The sequence below is a fragment of the Paramisgurnus dabryanus genome, chromosome 5, assembly GCF_030506205.2.
Source record: "Paramisgurnus dabryanus chromosome 5, PD_genome_1.1, whole genome shotgun sequence".
Lineage (NCBI taxonomy): Eukaryota > Metazoa > Chordata > Actinopteri > Cypriniformes > Cobitidae > Paramisgurnus > Paramisgurnus dabryanus.
The window spans coordinates 48,942,235-48,967,566 of NC_133341.1; the positions used below are offsets into that span (position 1 = coordinate 48,942,235).

General features: G+C 37.4%; 1 protein-coding gene across 2 annotated transcripts in view; it reads left to right on the forward strand.

Moving 5' to 3' along the window:
* skic3 (SKI3 subunit of superkiller complex) overlaps positions 1-25,332 on the forward strand; it is a 271,172-nt gene that overhangs the window by 59,708 nt on the left and 186,132 nt on the right. For both annotated transcript variants that reach the window (XM_065284603.1, XM_065284604.2), the window contains exons 17-26: positions 10,910-11,160; positions 12,621-12,723; positions 12,821-13,003; positions 23,807-23,948; positions 24,047-24,125; positions 24,461-24,522; positions 24,601-24,657; positions 24,752-24,820; positions 24,921-24,995; positions 25,073-25,214. In XM_065284603.1, coding sequence (XP_065140675.1) covers positions 10,910-11,160; positions 12,621-12,723; positions 12,821-13,003; positions 23,807-23,948; positions 24,047-24,125; positions 24,461-24,522; positions 24,601-24,657; positions 24,752-24,820; positions 24,921-24,995; positions 25,073-25,214 — 1,163 coding nt within the window. The remainder of the gene's footprint in view (positions 1-10,909; positions 11,161-12,620; positions 12,724-12,820; positions 13,004-23,806; positions 23,949-24,046; positions 24,126-24,460; positions 24,523-24,600; positions 24,658-24,751; positions 24,821-24,920; positions 24,996-25,072; positions 25,215-25,332) is intronic.

Here is a 25,332-nt window from a genome sequence, read left to right on the forward strand (position 1 = left end):
CATATGCCCTGGATGTTAGAGGGATGTTTTTTTTGTAAAGATTGTGTGTATTATTAAACATTTCGAAATAAATAACAAAATGTTGAAAATGAGAGGTTTGGGCTTATTATGTCCACTGAAAGTCACTTAAGTCAGATTAAAGTACCGAAAAAGTTACCGCTGGGTACCGGTATCGAATTCCAGGTACCGGCATCGGAACCGGTACCGGTAAAAATGTGAAAGGTACCCAACCCTAGTGAGAACGCAAATTCAAGCAAGTGCCAATGGGAGTGGAAAATCTGCAGATGATTTACTACAAACAGAGCTGATCCTGGCCTTCTGGGGGCCCTAAGCAACTTTGTGAGGGGGCCCTAATATCGTGTTCATAAAAAACATTCACTTTCTCTGCTTAAATGTAGCTATAAACAAAATGTTAACTAAAACACGTATTATCATATAGCTGTACATTTTTTAAACATGTACATTACTGTGACACTCATCAGAATACTTCCTTAATTGTAACACATGTTTTCTGAAAAGCCCTTAATCTGTTACATTAGTACTTAGAAAACAAGTTCTACTGCCAAAAATATTATTTTTTAAGAGATTATCAGGGAAACAAATTTAAAATTGTATTTAAAATAAAGCCAAAATAGCTGTCAGATAAACTATAACGAATAACTCAACAGATTTTCCAATTTGTTTAAAAACTAAGGCAATGATCAGACTCCACAGATAAACACCAAAATACATAAATCATTCTCTAAATATGCAAACATTAGACCTAATGTGCATTGTTTTAAAATGCTAACAAGAGTCACACAACATCTTGCATGAATAAATGTGTTTATTTATTTTTTTAACATGTATGAAATATTTTAGAGCTGCAACTATCGACTATTTTTTTTCAACCGATGAATCTATCAATTATTTTTTTTTCGATTAATCGAATACTCTAGGGATTTTTTATACATATAATTCACCATAAATGTTACATCTGGCATTTAATGCCAACATTTATTTAAGCGTTTTCTCAAACAAATACAAAACAAAATTTTTCAACATGGAAAAATAAAGTGCCAGCCTAACATTAACAGTGCAAAAGGGGCATTATTCTTCTCAAAAATTAAAATAGGCATATATTAATAATTTAAATGAAATAAGTAAAATAAAAGTAAATCAAACTGATAACTTATTAATATAAAAATATGTTTACTCTTTATCATTCCAGCCCTAGTACTTGTCATAAACAAATGAAGTCATAACTATAAGCTCAACACATGAAACAACTAAATAACATGTTGTACTTAAAGGCGCCTTAAGCGAATTGACGCGTTTTAGACCAAAAAAACGCAATCTCTGTAGACAGCCCAGGCTTCACAAACGGCAATATCAACATAGTGGCCAAACCTAGCACCACAAAACAAAACAAAGTATTCCAGCCAATAAACGACAAAAAGGATTTGGGGGTGGGGGTTGGGCGCGTTCATGAAAGCACGGAAGGGAGGGGGAGGGGGAGGAGTTAGCTACGCTCCGTCTGTTTGAAAACAGTTCAAACGTCAACAAAAACTAACATCTCGCAGATTCGCTTAGAATGCCTTTAATGATGACTCTTCTTTAGTTTATAATTAGTACAGGAATTAAAGGCTCTCTAAGCGAATCTGCGAGACGTTAGTTATTGTTGACGTTTGAAACTGTTTTCAAACAGACGGAGCGTAGCTAACTCCTCCCCCTACCTTCCGTGCTTTCATGAACGCGTCCAACCCCCACCCCCAGATCCTTTTTGTCGTTTATTGGCTGGAATACTTTGTTTTGTGATGCTAGGTTTGGCCACTTGTTGATATTGCCGTTTGTGAAGCCTGGGCTGTCTACAGAGATCACGTTTTTTTTACAGTTTGACAGGCAGCAAGCAGATAGTGAAGAGATGTTTCCGGTATGTAACAAAAAATGTTTTATGGTCTAAAACGCTTCAATTCGCTTAGAGCGCCTTTAATTAGTTCAGGCTGAAGTAAAAATAAGTTAATTACGATTCATGAACCCTTTTTATAAAATGTAACCATTATATTATTACTGCTTATATTATTAGTACAGCAGTCTCATTTAGCATCAACTTTAAAACTGAACTTTTCTAAAGTTTAGTTTGTATGATCTTCTAATATTTTATAATCCACGTTTATGCTGCTGTTACTTTAAATAAATGCATGCCAGGAATACCTAATGAGACGAGCTTCTGTATTATCTGCGCACATATTTGCAAAAAATAAGCTATGGGAACTCCGCCCTGCCAGCTGGCTTTCAGTGTACGCGGGCACATGCCAATCCGCTCTCAGTGCGACAGTAAGGGGTTGTGTACACCAAAACTTTTACGCCCGCGGCCGGCGCATGTTTTCAATTGTTTCCAGTGGAAGCTCGGCGTTTTTCAAATAAGCCAGCAGCTAGCAGGTTTTTTCCGCGCTCGGCGCTGAGCGTCGAGAGTTGAAAGAGATTCAACTTTGGGAGAAAAGCTCCGCTCATCAATGTCAGTTCTCACACAGCCGCCCAATCACAGTGGAGGAGGGGCGGGACATTACCACAGCAACCAACCGGCTCGCAGCTGAAGTAGCACAGCTACCAAAGCGTTCAGCTGAAGAAAGCTGGCACTCAGCTGAAAAACAGCTGGCATTCGGCGCCCTCAAGGCATTTTCAGCCGTGTTTTAAAGTTTTGGTGTGTCCAGCCCCTAACTTATTATTTCATAACTTCTTAATATGAAAACATGTCCTGTTTTCTTTATTTACTGTTTCTGCCCAGACGCGATGCAATGTCACGACAGGCGGGCGTCTCGCAGCTCGTATTAAACAAAGATGTAAACGCAGCTGTATTAAGCACAATATATGGCCTGCATTCTATTGTAAGGTAAAAACTTTCTGTATTAGTTCAAATACTTATGCTGCTGTCTCGTCATTTTGAGGTGGGAGAGTCCCGGGATGTTTTCTCTTGAGATGTTCATGCACAGATGTTGTGCGGCTGTGGTAACGTTATCCCATTTAAGTTTTACACGGTGTGCAGAGCACCATTTTATTTAGTTTCTGCTTAAAGATGGAATTTGTATTATCTGCGCCCCTAGATGGCGCCAGATCAAATCAATAACAATGATGTTGTTTAATGATGCTCTAAAGCAGCGTGGAATTATGGGATTTGTAGTCTTTAACTCAACCGCTGATGGCCATCAATCAGACGCGAACGAGAAATCACGTTGATGGATAAGGTAATCAAGTCTTATAAATGTTGCGTTTGATGACATCGTTTTTTTCATTATGTAAGTTTATATGTGATGTTCAAAACGAAATTGTTAGTCATAGATGTTACACTATTAGTCCAAATTCGATGGTTAACACAGCACAGAATTAAGTTTTCAACTTACAATCTACAATGATTTTTCACATAATGTATTGACAGTACAAATCTTATTTTAAAGTGTCTTAAAATTACCATTTATATTGCTGTACAATACCTTTTGATGTGCATATCATCTGCGGGAAGACGCGCTGATTACAATCTACACACTAATGTTGTGATCAATATAATAGCATACGTTTTTTGAAGGGTTAAGAATCAAAACAACTCACCCATCGCGTAAAACACAAGCAGGATCAGAATCTCGGTCTAGTTAAATGTTGTCGTGAAGCTCTCTCCATCCAGATAATGCAACAACAAATTGATCCTCTCTCGTTTTGTTCCAAACTGTTCTTGGGTTGTTTGGTTGGCCCGTACACTTACAGGAGCTGACACAACCAGCAGCAGACGGTAAAGAGTTATTCATAAGTTCATAAGCAAGCGCGTAGCCCGACAGGCGCTAACGCATAGTTCCGCATTTGTCCACGACACTGGCTGCGTCCGAAAACTCAAGGCAGTGACTTGTTGCCTCGCTGCCTCATGAGGAATTGACTTTGGAGGAATGAAGGCAGCTCAGAGAAAGGCTTTCTGACGCACTTCAAACGCAGCGTGTTTAAAATATAAACAGAGAGCGCCTTTGTGATAACTAATCACATATTTGAAAACTACAATACTAATTTCTTGTTAGAAATGCAATTAAAATGTGTAAAAAGAGAAAATATACGTTTATTTATACTAAATTTGTGCTCCAGTCGCTTCCTTGGCCGCCATTTTATTTTTTCAAACTCGACCACTGTTGTCATGTGGTTTTTACGTCAGTAAAGGCGGTGACAAAGGGTCACATGGATATTAACGTCATTGACAGGAGTCTGCACTGCCCCGTGTCAATGTTTTGAATGGAAATTTTCTCACGATTTACAAGTAGTTGAAAACATTACAGATATTGATAGTAATCGGCTGGACAAAATATATAACACTGGCCTAGTGGTTTTTGGACATTTTACTGCAAATATCTTACAAATTGCACCTTTAAAGTAGGATTTGGACTTCAGTGTTTGTTATAAATCCATTGCATGGTTATTCAAGACTAAATAGGAATTTTGATTATTAATGTGTACAAGCATTTCTAACAAAACACACTGGACTAAAAAGGAATCTAGGGATTTGTACTGCAGTATTTGTTTTAAATCCATTGCATAATTTTGTGTTCTTAATCTTTTTACTGCACCTTCATGAGGCTTGTCTTTCCTGCTCCGGGCGGATAGCTTTAATATCCGATTTAATATGCATGTTGATAGGTGCGTCAACCACATGCAGAGCTACATAGATGGACTGACAACTGGAATTAAAGCATTGTGAGATCAGACTGCTTGTTATAATTTTGAATGGCTTCCGCAGCACGATGTCACTCGCTAGCTGGTATGTGCAGCGCTGCATGAAGTTAAGAACAAGGGGGCCCTCTAGTGGTGCGCGGCCCTACGCTCGCGTAGCCTGTATATAGGGCGGATCGGCTCTGACTACAAAGCACAAATTAAAGGTGACATAGAATGATTGAACGGGGTATTTATCCTTGTTCTGTGATGTGACATGTATACAATTTTTTTTTGTTTGGGTCTGTAATGCCTTAGAAGCTTCCTAAAAACCTCTCTCAGATAGCTCTATTAGGGTGGCGGATTTTAAACAAGTGGTTTAGCACCTATTTGGCTCCCCCTACTGGTTTTCATTGCGATCTCATTAGTGATTGGCTGACTTTGCTGCCACTCAAAAAATACAGCCAATTATTTTAAAGTGGAGGGGCAGTTAGATGCCTGTGATGTCATAAGCATCAGTTTTTCAGATTGGGTCGTTTTCTGACTGACATTTCTAAAAGAAGAATTTCTATGAGACTGAGATGTTTAGCATGTCTAGCACTTTTTGTATGTTTGTGAATGTGGGTAGACTACCATTATTCAACAAAGACAAGGTAAAATTGGTTTTCCATTCTCTGTCCCCTTTAAATAACCAATTATGACACCGGCACATTTCCACAATGATCAATGAAATCTACTAAGAGCAGCGAAAATTTGTACAGGGTTGCAAATAAGCAGAGCTGATGCTCCTCAGTTGCAGGTGATCTACTAATGCCAGATGCACTTGAGTTCAGCACCATGGACATCGCAGATGAAAATATGGAGTGTGAAATTCCAGCTAGCAAAGTAACAGTACACTAAGAAGAACCAGAGGACAAAAGATAGAGGATAACAAGAAGTTTTGAAACACCTGATGTGACGACTTGTGACTCCTCTTTTTTTCCAGCAAATTAAACACAGCATGACTTGGCAAACAATATTTTTGAAAAAAATGTTCCTTTGGCATTCCAAATAAATTGATGTGAAAAAATCCTCTCCCTTATACCATGCGCTCTCTGATCTCTGCAATGCCTCCCGCTAGCATCAACAATTGCAGGCATTTTAAACGCCTGGATTAAAGTTTTCCGTCGCTAGACGGATTTCCGTCAATTGCAGAATTATTAAATTCACTTTTTATAAAGACGACGTGTATTCACCTTTTAAGTGGAATGTGATCAGAGCCTGGAGTGGAGCAAAATCACGTTTCTCTTTCCACTGTAAGCGTTCAGTAATCACTACGCACCGGATCCACTCCGTGTTTTCTGGCTGTATCACGTTAAGCTGAGGTAAATCTTTATTTCAGCTAGCATGGACAAACTTATAATGCAGTAAGGCTCCGATGTTTTGATAAAGGTGTAAAAGACCAATGGAGATAGACTTGGCTTAGCGAAATAAGGAAGATTGGCAAGCCTTTCAATTCGTGGGCTAAAACAACCAAACAGCCAGGTTACTTGCGTGTCTTTGCACAATATCACAAAGGGTCCTGTATTTTGGGGGAAAATAATTAATCTCATACGTGATTACGTGCGTCCCGTTTTAACTGCTATGCTGATCTTACCAGTGGCTGATACAACGGGTTTGTTAAACTCGTGGGTAAACTTCGTGTGGCGCCACAAGAACCAAGAGGCAGATGACATCCAAATCCAGTGAAACGATTCGAGGAATCATAAGAGGAGACTGCTTCCGAAATGCTCTCGCGGCACTTTGATGTCATCCACTTGTCGGTTCTTGCAGTTGCATTTGAGCGTGTTCACAAAAACGTAACATTTGTACATATATTTAAGCACCGGAGTTTAAAAACAAGTGATTTTAAGCCATTCAAACACGAACAACATTGCTAAATGCGCCAGCTGTTTCTGTGTCAGAGGAGCACGCAAGCCGCGCATTCGCTTCTCATTGAGCTTGTGATTATTTTTCCGCCTTAAATATAGATATGCGTCAAAATCCAGTCTTTGTAAGTATCCTCATAAACACGACCATTTAGGTCTTATGAGAAAGTAAACAGTAGAAACATTGCGCATAAAATAGCACAGTCATTCAATTTACAACTGTCACTATGGTTACAGACATACTGTGCGAATTGTACACTAGTTTAACTCGAGTTACTCGTTCAGGATTTATATTCATACATAAAGTTACTGTATTATTACTGTGACTGTAAGCTGTTGTGTGAACAGAACAGACCCTGCATTTTTCGTTTATGTGTACTGAATAATATAACATGAAAAAGTTGTATTTGTTCACATTAGTAAATGCTTTATATAACATGAACAAACAATGAAAAATATAGAGAATAAGCATTAATTATTTCATTTTTTGCTGTTTTGCCTTAGTCTGAAATGCCATGCGAAGTACAGCTATATATGCCACAGGAGATTTTAATATGGAATTAGTGGCAAAAAAATCTCCCCTTAAAATGCTATGGTCTCACCTACATAAAGTGTTAGTTAAAGTAATATGACTTGGCCTGAAAAAAAATTCAGTCAGAAGAATTTTTTCACTTTAATCCATGTTTAAATGTCAAGTTGTTTAAAACATTATTTTTTCTGTGTTAAATAATGGCACAAATACCAGCAATTTCACAAGCTACATTTAAATACTCTCCTCCCATTAATTGTATCCATAAGTCTCCATATGCATATGCAATAAGGTCAGTCGCAAAAAGAACAAGTTTTCAGTGCTAATTATCCACTGTGTGTCTTTAGTAATTCTTGTTAGTAGCCCCCAGCCTTTTGGGAGAGAGGACGGGGGAGGGGGGGTTAGCGAGTTAGCCTAACAAAATGTTTATTTTCTTTTGATTATTGACACAGTGATGTACTTGTAATCTCAAAAGTTGCTCCAATAAAACGCAGTTGAAGATATCCTGCCTTCTTACCGCCCTCTTTTACCCTCATGGTTACAGTGCCACAGATGGCAAGCAGGTCACGTGGTTATACACCTGTATATTGGCTATGTGTAATCACAGTCATGACCTGAGGTTGCATGCAATGTTCTGTCATAGTGCCACCTAGTGGTCCTGAGATTAAAACGACTGCAATCTAAAATCATGAACTTATTGTGGCTTGGAGTGTAATCATTGGTGGATGCCACTTCACTCACTAGCAAATGAACAGATTACCCAGCCGTAGAGCAACTCCTATATCTCTTCATCAGAACATCATAGAGACATGGGGTTGGGCTCTTTTAACATGTTGTGACCAAATTTTTACCACAGCAAGCACCACTCACATTTTCTTTAGTTACCCAGTGTCATGGATTTTCTTCAATAGAAACAGAGAGGGTTGATATGTAAAATTCTCTTCAAAGTATTTTATTAAAGAAGTTTGTCAGACAGCTTAGTACCATTGAATTGGCAAATGACAATGACCCCGTTCTGAATTTCTCGGTAAGTAAAATAGTGCCCCTTTCTTGTCACAATATTCAGAAGCCCCCATCTTTTTTCTCTCTGTCCTGCCACAAGACTCTGCCACCCCCACCTTTTTAAAACTGCCACAAACTAGTCCTGAAAAAGAGCTGTATGAGCTCTGCTTAAATTTGTTAGACACACACATGCAGTTATTTTTTGTTAATCACAGGACCTTTGCTTTGTTTTTCAGTTACTAAAACAAAACTAAAACATCACACATCAATCACTAGGGTTGGGTATTGTTTGAATTTGAACGATTCTGGTTCCAATTTCGATTCTTTGTTTTGATTCCGGTTCCTAACGATTCTCGATTCTATTTTTTAAGAGGCAGGGTCAAAAAAGTTCAGGATATTTTAAATGAGTTGGCTAACCAATGGTCTTTCTGAAGGAAATAGTTTGACCTTCTACATCAATTTGAAAATGAACTTTTTACTTTTTGTGAACTATAAGAGCTCGTTATAGTCGTGCGTAGGTCCTACGGCATAGCCTCGATGGCGTATGTTCCGCGTCGGTTTTCATTTATACTTTTGCGTCGTCGTCCGCGTCGACGTGCAAACAAACGGCCAGACCCCTGGTAGGCAGTAACCACGTGTGTAACCACAGTAGCAGCGCAAACGTCAAAGAAGAAGCAGCTTAGCACGTTAACCCACAAATGAAGAAGAAACAGCAATTTGTTGTGTATAATTTGAGAAGACCAGCAATGATGGAAGTAAATAAACAGCGACTTTTGATGCTGTTTGAGTTCAGTCACTCCTCAACTTGGCTCATCTTTGTTTTCACCGTCACAAACGGAAATACCTATGACGCAGGTTTTTTTACTTGACGGGAGGGGTTCTGGTGGACCAATCACAGCGTTTGCGGTCCGCGTAGATCTGACGCGCTGTTAAATTTTTTATAAGGTGCGCGTCAGGCTATGCAGAGAACCTACGCCGTAGAACCTACGCACGACTTTAAATCGTCCTTTACAGTGAATTTCTCACAGGGCTGTTTTCAACTACAATATAAATATCAAATCTATGAACTTGAATATAAAAATTATAAATTATAAATATATTTTCACAGGGATACATTTTCCTCAAGAGAGCTTTATTTTTGAAAACTTCATGAAAACACATTTACACATGAGTGTATGATGCTGCAGGTATGTTACCGTGTTCCCACTGTTGGGCTAACCTGGTGCATAATAAAAACAATAAGAAACAAACCCAGTCCAGATTAGTAGCAGGTACAGTATAAAATCAGAAACAGTTATTGTTTGGAAAAATTATCATATCTGCCTTCTCAGGCAGTATGTGTGAGCGTTTTAGACAGATTGTATCTCCTGCTGTGGAGAAAACACGTTCGCTCAGCACATTGCGAAGTTGTGGAGTCACCAGCCTGGCTAACGTTCACAATCTCAGTTCGTAAGTAGTCTATGAAAAAATATGTTGTCTAATTTGTTAGCTGCCTCAATGTTGGCGCAAGACATTATTTATTGTATATGTATTGTTTTACATCCCGGATTTGGACTGCAGTGCAGTCACTGCGGTGCCAGGCTGGTGGTCGAAGCCAGAGGAAGAGGCAGCGGAGGACGGTCGGCGCAGCGTGTCATCATGTTCGACGTGCACCCTCCTATGCACGAAACTGGTAGACACTTGTTCGTTGGTGTTCAGCTGTTTGTTTTTCCGGTCAACAGACTGTGAATCGAAACTAGGAATTGAAATTTAAACATTTGAACGATTCCCAGAAAATCGCAAAGTTAGTCCCGGTTCCAAACGATACTCGATACCCAAGCCTATCAATCACGCTATTCATACACACCAGTGATGTGCGGGCTGATCCAAAATGAGCGGGTACCTGCGGTCACCCACGGTTACGAGTCATCCAAAAATATTTTTAATGATATTTGGGTCGCGGTTGGTCGGGTCGTTTGAAATAAAGGTGCCAATTAAACCGAAATTAAGTAGCCTAAGCCTACTATACAAGTGGGAAATCCTATTTACCCTTTGAATGTTGAGGGATGTCCTTTAAGAAGGGTCCAAACGTAAACAATGCATTCATCAATAATACGCATCTAGACAGCTGAAATGGAAAATTATGGGCCGCCTCAAAAACTGCCTGCTCTCGCCGCTGCACCTCTGAACGCACCACGTCAGGGCCTGAAACAGTTCTCTCCTCCACAGGCTGGATTAATGGATATTATAGGCCAGGGACGCGTATGGGAGGCCTAACCCCTAGTTCCTATGTCTATGGCCCAATGATGCTACAATGAACATTTGCTACTTTAAAAAAAATGCGGGCCAGTAACCGGGTCGGGTGCAATACTTTTTTTTCATGCCTATAACTTTGGCTGTGGTTGATTTATTTTCTTGGAATTAATTTCCTTAGATTCCTGAATCTTTGCAAAGCCCAGCGATACTAAACATCCTGCAGTGTGAGATTTCTTGTACATATATATTTATTTATTACTCTGAAACCAGATTTGTCTAGTTGATAAATGGACACAGTGTTAGGAGATCATCTTATCTTGTCTGCTTCACAGTTCACACCAGTGAAGAGTCACCTATTGGTCAAAAGTTATAAACCATTAAACTGTTTTAAGTGTGCATTAAATGTGCATTTTACACTGATTTTTCTATACTCATTATCAGACATGTCAACATTTTTCCCTTAGTACCCGTGTTGGGCTTGATTGCTGCTTGCAACTTTATTTGTAATATTGTTAGTAGTATATAATGGAGTATGTTCCATCTATTAGACATTAAAGGGGTGGTATGGTTTCAGTCTCCAGGCAGCATTGAAGGCTGATCCTCAGGACTGGGTGTGCTGGGAGTGTTTAGGTGAAGCTTATCTGAATCGCAGGAGTTTCACAGCTGCTCTAAAGACTTTTGCCAAAGCACATGTCCTGCAGCCCACCTCCATCTACAGCCTCTACAAGACTGCCTCCATCAAACAGATCCTGGGACAGTTTAGAGATGCCACTGTGGCGTACCAGCAGATTTTGAAGCAGGAGGACTATGTGCCAGCACTTAAAGGTGTGTGTATTTTGCTTTGCGTTATCTTATCAGGTTAATAATAATTTTATCTTCCCACTTCTGTTCTGTCATACATTTCATTACATTTAATACTAATTGTATCTAGTATTGGGGGTGTTTGTTTATTTATTGAATATATGTAAATATATGATTAAATAAATATGAATAGTTGTTTAATAATATATAATGTTATGATCAAAGTTTATTTTTATGTATGCATTTGAGAGTTTTCATTTATACAACATACAGTGTATATAGTTAGTTGTTTACCGTAAAACTTCAAATAATAGCCCGGGCTTTTATTTTCCCAAACCTATCATCACACCAGGCGTCTAAAAGAGACAGGCGTCTATAAGAGACAGGCTTTTAATTTAATTGTTCCAGCATGACATCAGGAGGTTACCACATATTACGTTTTATTTTTAATTTGAATGTGTTTAACAAATTAGTTTGTGTAATAACAACAGTCTTAAATTATTGGCAGTATAAATATAGCAAACAAGGATATGTTTTTTTTATTGGTTGTTGCGTGAAATCTTACCCAGATACAACAGTGCTATTTTCTGATTGGCTATTGTGTAGCCTCTTTCTCTTTTTTTGTATTGGCTCGCTCGACTAGAACTCTAGGGAAGACGGGCTTGATAGAGAGAGAGAGAGAGCAGTGCGGCCAGATACATTTTGGCGCTGCAGCATATTAAATATGATAAATAGTGTTTCCGCGCGAGAAATACAATGTGTGGCGGGAGTGCATGCATGACAAAAGACTGAAAGCCCGGCTATTATCAGCGGCCTCAAAACACTACTGGCCCAAAGGGAAAAGTCCCGACTCCCGATTGCCTCTTCGCTACTGTCATCATCACCTCAATCCTGGCGACGACTCGTTGTGTTGTCATAGTGATGAGTAACGGAACGACTGCGTCTGTCACGTGACATCTACAGGTAATCAAAACTTTAGCGTGTGTAATCTGCACCATAGAACTGTCTTAAACAGACTATCTGACGGGTTTTAGAAGATTAAATACAACCCGAAACTAAAAAACAGACCAGGCCTTTATTTGAGACAGGCGTTTATTTACCCAAACCTGTCGTCACACCAGGCGTCTAAAAGAGACAGGCGTCTATTTGGGACCCGGCTATTATTTGAAGTTTTACGGTATGCATTGGCATTTGAACCCCTAACCTTTGCATTGCTACACTGTAAAATTTAAAATCTAAAAATTTAATCTAAAAATTAGCTGTAATTATGCAGCTGGTTGCCAGTAACTTACTGTAGAAGATAAATACTTAAAATGTTTCATGTTCATTTAACTGTGAACAAACTGTTGCCAGTAAATAACATAAATGTAAAATCTACAGTAAGTAACTGGCATCTAGTAAAACTGTAATTTCTACAGAAATTTTTTACAGTGTATAGTTTCAACATGTTTGATAAAGCATCTGTGTTGTATTCTTATTCTTAGGTCTGGGTGAATGTTTGTTAGCCTTAGCTAAAAGTGCATTGGAAGACTGTCTAGATGGCAGAGCAATATACCTGATACAGAACTCCATCCATTACCTTTTTAGGTAGGCTGATTTCCCTTGAGAAATTAATTTGATCACATTCTTAGCAGATTTGTCTATCTGTTATTTAAAAGTGTTCATGTAATGGGAATGTCCTTAGAGCAGTCCAACAGAGGCCGGACTTGTCCTGTCTGTGGAAACTACTTGGTGATGCCTGTACCAGCACTAGAACTGTGTCTCCAAACCAAGCTAAAGTTTTGGTACCTGGGGCTCTGTGCGGAATGCATCCACTGGATCAAAGCTTCACACTGGGTCATCGACAGCTCCTCACTTTAGGGGAAAGGTAAATGGTATGTGTGTGTGTGTGTGTGTGTGTGTGTGTGTGTGTGTGTGTGTGTGTGTATGGCCTAATATATAGATATAGATGTAAGACTCAAGCTTCAGTATGTGACCTTAATTTTATTCTGCAAATCTTTTAGTGACAGTAAAAAATGAAATATGAGCCTCAGTCGCAGTCATTGAGAAAAATGCATGCATTTTTTTTTGACGGCCTATAGGGCCCTATACAAGGCAAATAAATATTGTTTGACTGATTAAACCTTTTTAATTGCTGCAAGGTTTTTGTTCCAAATGTTAGTTCAGTCACTAGCCAGACGGATAAACAAACACAGACCGGAAGTAAACTTTGGGCCAGATGCATAACCGTGGCAATGCAAGTGCGTCTGATGAAACGTCTATATTTATAATGCAATGCTAATCGATATATAGCCTTTAGCACTGTGCAGAATACCATAATAAGATTAATATAGAGAGATTTTCTGTGAAATTTACATTACAAAGCCACATCAGATCACATAAAACAAGGGATTGAAACACTACGAAAAGAAATTTGTCAGTTATTATAATAAACACAAAAGAATAATATGTAGACAGCCATACCCAGGCTAAAGAGGTGTTGATGTGTGAAGGACCTTTTAAAAAATAAATGGGTCAGGCTGAGCCACAAAACAATAGAGAGAATACACTTAATGGATGCTTAGAAGTGTGAGCAACGTAAGCATTTTTGTGAAATAAAAATTACATGGCATTGTATTTTGGACATTTCATAAGATTGAAAGTTTTAGAATTATCATCAGATTTGAAACGGAACATGGTGAGACCTTTGGCTTTAGCTGCAGTGCATTTCTAGATCAATACAAGGCTACTGTAATTTCAAATATAATTTATATATGTTTTGTATATAAGTTATAACATTATGACATGAATTAATTTTGACTTTACAATTAACTTCCAAGTGTCAGCTTTCACATGAGACCAAACCTATGCTTTTAATGCAAAGCCTTCATGAACTCTATCTATTTGAGTTTTATTACTGTATGATTCACAGTTTTTAATAAATCTCTTAACTAATCAAAAACAAATGCATTTTTAGCAGTCACTTGTCACATCCTGCTGGCAAAATCATGTACTGTAAATCAGGGGTTCTCAACCTTTTGCAACTTACGGCCAATCAATGACCGTTTAAAATATTCCGAGGACCACCTTTCTAAACATGATAGTACTGTATCAATGCAAAATAACAGAAAAACAATGCATTGTAACTTGCCTTTTGCGTCACTAAAGTTGCTAAAGGTAGATTTGGAATGACAAGCCGTTTTGACATTTTTTTCATTTACATTTACTAGTATCTATTTTTTAGGGTGTTTTCACACATACACTGTTTAGGTCGGCCCAAATGACGTGTCAGTCTGAGTACGGTTCGTTTGGGTCAGTGTGAACACAACAGCTGCACTCTGGTGCGCAGTAAATGGCTGCTCCGAGACCGCTCTAAACAGGTTTTTTGGGAATTGAGCTTATTCACCGTATCCCCCAGAGTTAGATAAGTCCATACATACCTTTCTCATCTCCGTGCGTGCTGTAACTCTGTCTGACGCAGCCCCCGCTAGCTTAGCACAAAGACTGAAAGTGAATGGCTCCAGCTAGCAAACTGCTCCCAATAAGTGACAAAATAACACAAAAATTTTCCTATTTATGTGTTGTGATTTGTATAGTCACAGTGTGTACAAATAACAAGGTCATTTGAGACACAGCCATCTTTTAACAGTATGCATAATGGGAACTATTCTCAGAAGGTGAAGCACTGCTACTTGGGCGAAGTGATTAGCACGACTCTGACCGAACTCTCTGCTCCTCACCAGGGGGCTTTTCGGGTGCTGCAAGCAAATCACTCCGCCCAAGTAGCAGTGCTTCGCCTTCTGAGAATATTGTTCCCAGTATGTATATGGTTAAAAGATGGCTGTGTCTCATATTACCTTGTTATTTGTACACGGTGTGACTATACAAATCACAACACATAAATAGGAAAATGTTCATGTTATTTTGTCACTCATTGGGAGCAGTTTGCTAGCTGGAGCCATTCAGTTGTGCTAAGCTAAGCTAGCGGGGGCTGCGTCAGACAAAGTTACAGCACGCGCGGAGATGAGAAAGGTATGTATGTACTTATCTAACTCTGGGGATACTGTGAATATGCTAAATTCCCAAAATGTGGGCGTGTTCCTTTAATAGAACAGTTGCACAATTTCGCGTTAAAGCAAAGAAACTTCGCAAAGACGTGCATCGTTTATCTCCATATCTTGCTAGCCTCGCTGTTCCTGTCAGGCTGGTTGTCGTGGAAACATGGGAGGTTGTCATGAGATGGTAAGAGCTGTCAGAGACCAATGACAGCACTGACCGTTGTCACATGGTGTACAGTGCGGAGTTTCGAGTACGGTAAAAACAACATATGTGAAAACGGACCGCACTAACTGAAAAATGATACAATGTATTTTGGTGCGACATATGTGAAAACACCCTAAGGCTGCATTTACACTTGGCATTAACATGCGACCTGTATCCGGATGTTGTCCACATACACATTGAAAAGACAAGTGTAAACGCGTTTGTGTTCGGAATGTTATCCGATCTGTGTGTCCTGATGCAGAGGTAGTCGAGGACGCTTTGTGATCGGATCTCAGTGTAATGTAAACGCAATCCAGCCATCGTATCTGCCTTTGCAGGCCAACGTCACACAAAACCCCGCCCTCTATCATCTCATCTCACTGACAGCTGTCAAAAATAAAGGACGTTATGTCATGGAGCGCAGGTGAGAGACGCACAAATTTATATTTGTGGAGAAATGCTAGCTAGCTTAAACGTATCTTGAAATAAATCGATATACAAAAGCATTTTAACACTGTTGACTGTATTTAACTTATTTAATAGGCATATGTTTAACATGTTTCCACTATTTATGGAGGGATTTAATATTTAATGGCTATAAATCGTTATAATGTTTGAGTTTCCATGGCGACATATCAACGTGAATGTTGTGCTTCTTTCTGGTCAGTCAGCAGTTTCTATCCCATTTAACACATTTTAAGTTACTTGAAAACACTTACAAACCATAATAACATTAACCAAATACATTTATTCAATGTTGGTTTTATACAAAGTAAGTTACTTATAAATGTGTTTGTAAATTACATTACTATACGACTATAGAGGGAGACATGAACAGGAAATTTAGGACATTTTTAGCTGTTTTAGTCAAATCATATTCGTAAATCATAAATCAAAAACGTATGAATTCAGGCAGACTAAAAAGTCGGGAAGGTCATGTTTCACACGGATTTTGTTGTTGATGAAAAGCATGCGGGTGAAAGTCAAGTTCAGGTAACGTTGGCTGAAACGTGCATCCTGGCGCGGACGTTGCAGATAAACAAAGAAAAAGCCTTTAACCCTTGTGTGGTGTTCGGGTCTGTGGGACCCGTTTTTAATGTTTACTAAAAGAAAAATTATGCAATTAATTGTTGTTTCAACCTCAGATTCATTGGCCTTGGCTCATTTTCTATAAAGAACATAAAAATAAACAACTTTATAATGACTGTACACTGTACACCCCCCTACACATTTATATTACATATGTGGTGTTCGGGTCCACTGGACCCGGAGGTAATAAGAGAGTGAAATTTTAATATGCTATGTAACTTTACTCTGTTTTTCACTTATCTGTGACTCCTGTGAGTGCATGAGTGTGTTTGTAAATATGTTTGTACATATGTGATGGATGCATGTCAGAGTTTTGTCCTTCGGCACTTGCTGTAACATCGCAAGGATACAACATGTTATATATCATGCATGAACACTTGTCTGCCCCCACTGTCCCAAACACTTTACCTTTTGTCTAACAGGAACCATTCTACATTTTACCATTATATCCCTTACAAAAAATAACCATGGTTGTATTATAGTAAAAGTGTGGTAATCATGGTAAACTGGTGTATTGATTACTATTTGGAAAACCACAAGTTACCACAAAACCTATGGTGTGTGTGTGTGTTTGTGTGTGTATGAGTGTGTGAGAGAGAGTGAGAAATAGGGAAAGTAAAATTTCATATCCAACCATTTTCATCATTTTAGGTTGTAGCCAAAAGCAACACATTGTACTGCAGTGTGTGTGGACATAAGATGGACAGGAAGACACAGTATACGTCTATAAAATGCAAGAAATGCATATGCAACACAGCTACACAGTAAAAATCTGCTTCTTATGTGTTGTGTAGGCTGGCATGAACAGGTTATGTGTTCAGTGTGGATAATGTGTTATGATACCGCATCTTTTCAGATGAGGCTTTTGCTGTGTAGACGGACACAAATGTGTACAATTTCAAACTAAGTTCAAAGGATTAAACATCAAAGTGATGAAAAACTTATTTGAGATAAAAAAGTGATGAAAATACTTATTTTAGATAAACATCTGGGGGAGAATAGAATTTTCTTCTCTTATTTCATATTATCACAAAACGAATAGCACTTTAATCTATAAATAGTCCTATATCAGTGGTAAATGACAAATATTAACCATAAATTCTGTCTATATTACTTGCAATGAGGCTAAAGTAATCATCTGTAAACAGTAATACATAAATTTGTATGACTGCATTGGTTTAAGATACTAATAATGCTCTGGGTCCACTAGACCCACAAACATTGTCTAAGTAACAGAAATATGAACACCACACAAGGGTTAAAGCTAAAAAAAATAAAGCTTAAAATGTGAACATCACGGTTTTTGGGTTTGCTAGTTATTATCTGCTGTTTGCTTCTCAGTAACACTGTACAATACGGGATTGCGGTTACCGCGACAACCCTAAATCATGTGGCGAAAGACAGCTGTAGCCATCTGTGATTGACAGCTATCCACCAAGCGCGCGTCTCCCTGAACGGGATCCGATCACACATCCAGATACAGAAGCCACATTTATGTGGCAAATGTAAACGCGCCGTGGCCTGATATACGGATGATCGGATCTTTGTGAACGGATCACCGAGATCGCATGTTAATGCAAAATGTAAACGCAGCCTTAGTTACTAGTTCTTATTTTTTAGTTACTAGTATCTATTTGATTAGATACTAGTTCTTAAACATTAGATACTAGTACCTAAACATTAGATACTAGTGCTTATTCATTAGATACTAGTGCTTATTCATTAGATACTAGTACTTATTCAATAGATACAAGTATCAATTCATTAGATACTAGTATCAATTCATTAGATACTAGTTTTTTTTCCTTAGATACTATTACTTATTCCAATAGTGACTATGATTAAATTATACTTTACTAGTTAAGAAAAATGTAAAACTAGTTCTTATTCTTTAGTTACTATCAACTTTTTAGATCAAAGATATTCTGAACTTAATAAATACTAGTACTTTTTGAATTTAAGTGTGCAAATAATATGTTGAATAATAATGAAGCAACATGATGTAAGCTTTAAACATTGTCATGTAGAAGTGTCCAGTAGGGGTCACTTTTGGGTAACAATTCACAGAATATAGGTAGGAACCTTTCTTCAAGTAACAGGTGTTGCTGCAGGGAAGCAGCACACAGTTTGTTGGCTGCTACACAAGGATAAGCTATGCCACTAAACAAGTGAGAAATATGCAGCTGTGTATTGGTAAATTATTTGAATTGTGGATTTATTGACTGTTTGGATTCATGCTTCTTTGAAATGAAGACCAATTAAATAAAATCCACAATTATGAGCAATCAACTTGTGATTGAACATTTTAGTTAATAGTAAGCATACATTAAAGAGCACTGTCTAGCATCTCTCAGCTGCTTTAAGTAATAGACATGTCACATTTCAGCAAAACCCACTGTTTTAGATCCAAAGTAGGTCATTCTTGTGATTCGGTTATGAATGTGTTTTACAATTTATAGTCGCCTTATTTCCTGCAGTCTGTGTAGATTGAGCACACATACCTAACTCTGTAGTATTTTCTCAATCGGATGCAATTGTGCATATGCGCAGAAGAATTGTGCTGAAGTTCATGTCTTATATTTACCTCTTAATTACGTATCACATAATTCTCATCACAGAAACATGCAAGGCAATGACAACACGCATTATTAAGGTCATGGAGTCACGTGCTGTACATTCTGCAGCGTTTTTGTCTTTCATAAGATTACATAAAGAAATGAAATAATAAAATTTTTGCCTTTTAAAAAAAAGTCTTTTCATTGCCTATACCTGTATTTGACAACTTCTTAAGAACAACTTTCTCCAACTCAACTTTGACTTCTTACATTTATCAGGAGATAAAGCGTGAACTCCGCGAGAGATGCTGTGCGCTGTATTGCCAAGTCTTCTGCCTTTTTGCAGACTTCAGATTTAGGGTACTTTTAAACTGTTTCAGCAAGTTTATTTTTTCTGTGTGTTAAAGATGAACAGATTTCACTTATAAGTTATTGGAATTTTGTCCATAGTGATTGGGACGCTTTTGGGATAGTTTTTAATGTTCATTGGGCTGGTTTTGATATGCGAATCTGGCAACACTGAACTTTAGGAAGCTTTTAAGGCATTACAGACCCAAACAAAAAAAATCTGTATACATGTCACATCACATCACAGAACAAGGATAAATACTCCGTTCAATCATTCTATGTCACCTTTAATAAACTACCTGTTGCTTTTACATCTGTGTCAATCCCATCTGCCTACCATAACAATAATATTCACATAGAGAATAAGATGTAATTCTGGAGGTGCTAAGATAATACACCTTACAGGTGGGTGTTGAGGCATTCTCCTAACTTAAAATAAAGTCAGGTGTATTCTCCAAACACAGTGAAAACTGTTTTGAATAACTTGAAAGCAAGAAATATTAAACAAAGTCTTTATTTGTGTCTTTATGCTAACTGATTAGCCAGATATGCTAACATATACAAGGCCAAAACAATAGAATAAATTCTAGTCACTATTCCAATAAGTACTAGTATCTAATGAATAAGCACTAGTATCTTTTTAAAAAGTAGTATCTAATGAATAAGTACTTGTATCTAATTAAAAAGTATTAGTATCTAATAAATAAGCACTAGTATCTAATGAAAAAGAACTAGTATCTAATGAACTAGTAACTTAAAATAGATACTAGTAAATGTAAATAAAAAAAATTAAAAACACCTTGCCATACACTTGGTGATACCACTGTAGATGAACGAGAAAATGTAATTTCTTCCAATGGAAAAACCAAACTGCATACAGTAGGTGTCTTTTTTAGCAGAAAAAAAAACATTTAAAGTGGAAGATGTAAATGTGGAAAAAAACATTTAAAGTTGAAAATGAAATGTGGACTTTTATGCTTAGACTTTATCTTTATTAGTGCTCAAGGGTAGTACCTTTCAGAAGTTATATATTTAAAGGTAAAATATTCATCCGCAAAAGTTTCAAGACTGTTTAAGTAAAAAAGATCAAATACCAAAAACATTTCTGCCAAATTCCTAATAAAAAAAATTTTTATTACATGTTTTATTTGTTTTTATATACTGAAAAAAACCCACAAAAATATTCATATTTTGAATAGGCTTACTGCAAAGAAAACAAGTTCAAATAAAATTTTAACAACACAATACTAATGTTTTTACATTTATTTTAGGAACAATTTCAAAGTTTATATTTGATGGATTAACTTTCCTTTCATGCTCTCAGTCTTGTATATTGCTGTTGTGTTGGGGTGACTTTGTCACTCCTGAGGTTCGCTGTTGGAAGTCACCACTGGACTGAAATGGTCACAATAGGCCACATGTATGATGATAAAAGGCAAAACTGGAGTGGTCTCTTAATTTTTGGCGTCTGTAATAAAAATAATTTCTGCTTGTACAAATGCAGTGAAATAAAATGCGTCTTTATTTGAGGCATAAGCCAAACAACTGAAAGTAGGCTATCTTGCATGTCAAAAATGACTTGAAAGGGGGAAACCCCGAGCCTTAATGCACGTCAAAAAATGGCGCTTAAGTAGGGGATACCCTTTGTGCGTTTAAAACCGACCTAGGGGTGAGTATTTTGCACACAAGTAACAGCAGAGTGCCACTGATGGCTATTGTATATGCCGCCGGTGTGTCCGACTTTTAAATGTTGCACAACGCGGACGTTGTGTATATAGTATTAAAAAGTTTCTAAAAATGTAAACTGATGTGTCAAGTTTTTAGGGTAAACTCCCCTTCCACTTGAGCAATAGCAGCAGGATTCTGCAGCTGCAGGATCTGTTAAACCTAAATAAAATTAAATCATAATTTTAAATTTTAAAGAAATTAGTCTTTTTACTTCATTCTGCTCAAAAACACTCAAGATGTGTTAAGTGCCAAGAGAGGTCACACTAAACACTAACAATGCCTAAAGAAGTCCTGAACACTTAATTTTTTTTACGTATTTCCTGTTTTTTCTGTTTGTATCTTAATAAAATAGATTGAAAAATAAATATGAATGGCCATTAAAACTTCTAAGACAAGAAGTCTGGTGGTTGTGGCCTAAGACGTTTGCACAGTACTGTACATTTCTTATTTTAAGCCTGAAGTTACTTTCAAACAGTGTTGGGGAAGCTAGTCTAAAACTGTAGTTGGACAAGCTACAAGCTGGACTGAACAAAATTATAAATGCAACACTAGTTCACTCAGTGAACTACGGTTCTGTGTAGTAAATGCCGCTCCATCTGAAAGCAGGTGATGGTGATTTGCCAATAATCACGGAACCGCCTTTACTGACGAGATGTGCCTGATTATAATCGCATGCGATATATCGTCAAGTTCAAGTTGAGCTTTATTGTCATTCCACTACATGTGTGAACATACAGTGAAACGAAATGTCTTGTCGCGCAGGACCATGGGGCATAAATGTAAACATATAACACTGGACGTTCAAACAATTTTAAACCTATACCTAGCTAACTTGCTGAAAAAGTAATCTAACTTCACTTGTACTATAAATTATTGACTGTACATACACATAAGACAGACTATACAAGTACTTAACATAATAACAACTGTGCATGGTATTGTGCAAAAGATGTATTTTTAAAATTTTTATATTTTAAAGTGTTTTTTTAAAGTGTTATTTTAATGTTTTATTATTATGTATTTTCTTGACTTTTGAGACTTTGAATGTCTTGGGCTTTGTCTCTGAATCCTTGTTATCTCTGCCTATATTGTATGTGTGCTTAAGTTACTTCATTACAGGGTACCCGCGGAGTCTTAAAAGTCTTGAAAAAGCATTGAATTTCATTTTCCCATATTAAGGCCTTAAAAGGTATTGAATTTCACCTCAAAGTCTTGAATTTTTCACCGAGGTCTTAATTTTTCAAATGATCAATAGATTTATATGCTGTTAATTCAGACACAAAACTCGCATGCACGAAAACCTTGCGCGAGCGACAGATACGAGCGCAGAACACTATCCATGTTTGGAAAAGCATCTTAGCGAGCGCGCAGAACACTATCCACGCGCGGGAAAGCATTCTCGCGTGTTCACAGAACACTATTCGCGCGCAGAAAAACGTCCTCCCGAGAGCGCACCTCTGCTCGTGTGACTGCATTTGTGCGCTTTGAACAAAGTAAAAAGTTAAGTAAAAAGGCTGGGATGATAAAGTAAAGGCTGGGATGAGCGCTCGTTCGACTCTCTCTATGTGCTCGCAGCTGCACAACACGCACTTGTTCGATCAAGTTGACTTTGGGACTGTGGGGCGGGACAATGACGGGTGTCCTCGCACCTGTGATCGGTTGTTTTATTTAATCAGTGACACACACAATCTTCTGTTCCACAATCCGTCTCTAGTAAATCTAGGTAGAGAAGACACGTTTTAATATGATCATTATGTCGGAGAAGGTCATTTATATGTTAAGCAATAGTCTTGTGTGATCCATGCAATAATAAGCTGCAAACAATAATGCAAATTTGAAAGCTATTATATATTTTGTTTACTGTTTAATTAGATAATATCAACTTGCAATACATACTATAGGTTACATATTTACATTGTCACACTAAGTTAGCATTAGAAAACTTTATGGTCCTGTAGATTAACAGAAAAGATTGACAGAAATATATCTATATATGAGCTTGTGTCCAGTTTTTTGTTTGGTGCAGTGAACAGATCTCTTGTCTTTTTAGGGTCAAAATAGCATAACATTTTAATTTGTTGTTGTGTTTGAGGGGTTTTTGTTTCATTTGCCATAATATGGTTAATTTTGTTTGTCAGTATTGTTCTGGTTCAGAGCATTACTGATGAGTGTTATTAGATGTTTTTACAAATGTAACTATATTAAACAGCAAAAAAATGGTTATTGTTTTAACATAAATTACCTTATCCGACATAATGGTCATATTAAAACGTGGCGGGCTGCACAAGATAAAGAGGAGTGGCCCCTGCGTGTGGCCCCTGGCCCTCCAGTTGCCCATCCCCAACTTTTTTCAAATTTACAATAAATGTACATTTAAATCTATTAAATCTATTTGATTGTTGGTTTTGATTGTTGGGTAAAGATAAGCGTTAGGCCGTTTGGGCCTTGGACTCAGCCTTTCAGAGGCATGTTGTCATGAATGTTCAAACACTTGTAAATAGTAATTATTTGAGCTATATTACGTTATTTCATATTATTTATTCTACCCGAATGGGTGTGATGTAGGTATTAAATTAAATTTGAAGTGGTATTAAAAAGGTCTTAAAAAGCCTTGAATTTAGGTTTGACAATCCTGGGGGTACCCTGCATTAAGAAATCATCAACTTGTTCAAATCCTTGCATAGATGTTGCCAATTTTTCTTACTTAGGTGCTTTGGGCGTGCTTTGAAACTGATACCAAAGGCACCCAGTCTGTGGTGTGACCTTGGCCTAAACTACTACCACCAATCCAGACTGCTCAGCTCTCTACCCGGGGAGGACTCTCAGTCCTTGCTGGAGAAAGCCCTACAGGTACATGTCTTAATTTCTGAAGCGCAAAAGTTTTTAATGTTTCCCTAATGAAAACAGATATGCTGATTTGCCGATTTTGTTTTACCCTGTTCTGACAGTGTTTGAAGAAGGCAGTCATGTTGGACAGTGCCAATCACACATACTGGAACACTCTTGGAGTGGTAGCCTTGACAAAGGGTAGATAAGTAAACTGCAGATTCCATCCTTTCTGAATTGTTTCTTTTTTTTTCGTTTTTTTTTTTTGATTTTCTGTAAAATCCTAAAACAAAGTGAACTGAAGGACAGTGGGACTCTCAAGTTCCACACTTGATGGAATAGAAAAAAGAAATATCTTATATTCCAAAAATTAAATACTTTTTCTTTATTGAAGACACTAAAAAATATTTTTATAACAGTTAATAGTAAATAAGTCTGCATAAATGGTATTTTAAATTACTGACAAATTACTGTGACATTTACAGTTGGGGGATATATCTAATAAGTAAAACTTTTTGTATTCTTTTGTATTGTAGGAATTGAAAACTTTGCTCTTGCACAACACTGTTTTATCAAGTCTGTTACAGCTGAGCCAAATGTAAGTACTAAAAAGACAAATATGATTGGTTAAGTTTTAGGTTAATGTATTTAATTTGTCTTTTCAATATATTTTCAGAATGTGGTTGCATGGTCAAACCTTGGTGCTTTATATTTGAAAAAGGGAAATATTGAGGTAACATGGGTTTCATAAATATTTTGACTTCATTGTTTTTAAGCTGTTTAATTTGATGAACCACTTTGATCATCAACTGTTCATTTTTGTTTAGTTCTCTCATGAAGCTTTCAAGATTGCACAGTCTCTCGAACCTCTGTATGTGAACTGTTGGATTGGTCAGGTACAAAGTGAATCCGACCCGGGGTTTATTTGATTATCTAGACAAAAAATTTCTTTAGTCCATTACTGCATACAGTAGATCCATCTTTTCTATTTCACAGGCGATTATTGCTGAAACAGTTGGAAGTTACGACACTATGGACCTTTTCAGACACACCACAGAACTGAGCACTCATGTAGGAATGTCTTACTCTACAGTACAATTTTGTGTTTTGCATATATACTTTTTGGTAATATGTATATTTGATGACAGACTGAGGGTGTGAAGGCTTATGCATACTGGGTTTGTTCCACACTGCTGGACAAAAGCAACAGAGACTCAGGACTTTACCTCTACAACATAGTCCAGATGAACGCTGTCTTAGCTGCTCAGGTGGCTCTGAGCAAGTACACCGGTATGAGAAAATATATTTTTCACCAGTAATGCAGCTGAAAGTGCTTGACACATTTAGAAAAAAAATCACAATAAGTTGAGGATTATTTCAAAATTGATTTAAGAAAATAAATATAATT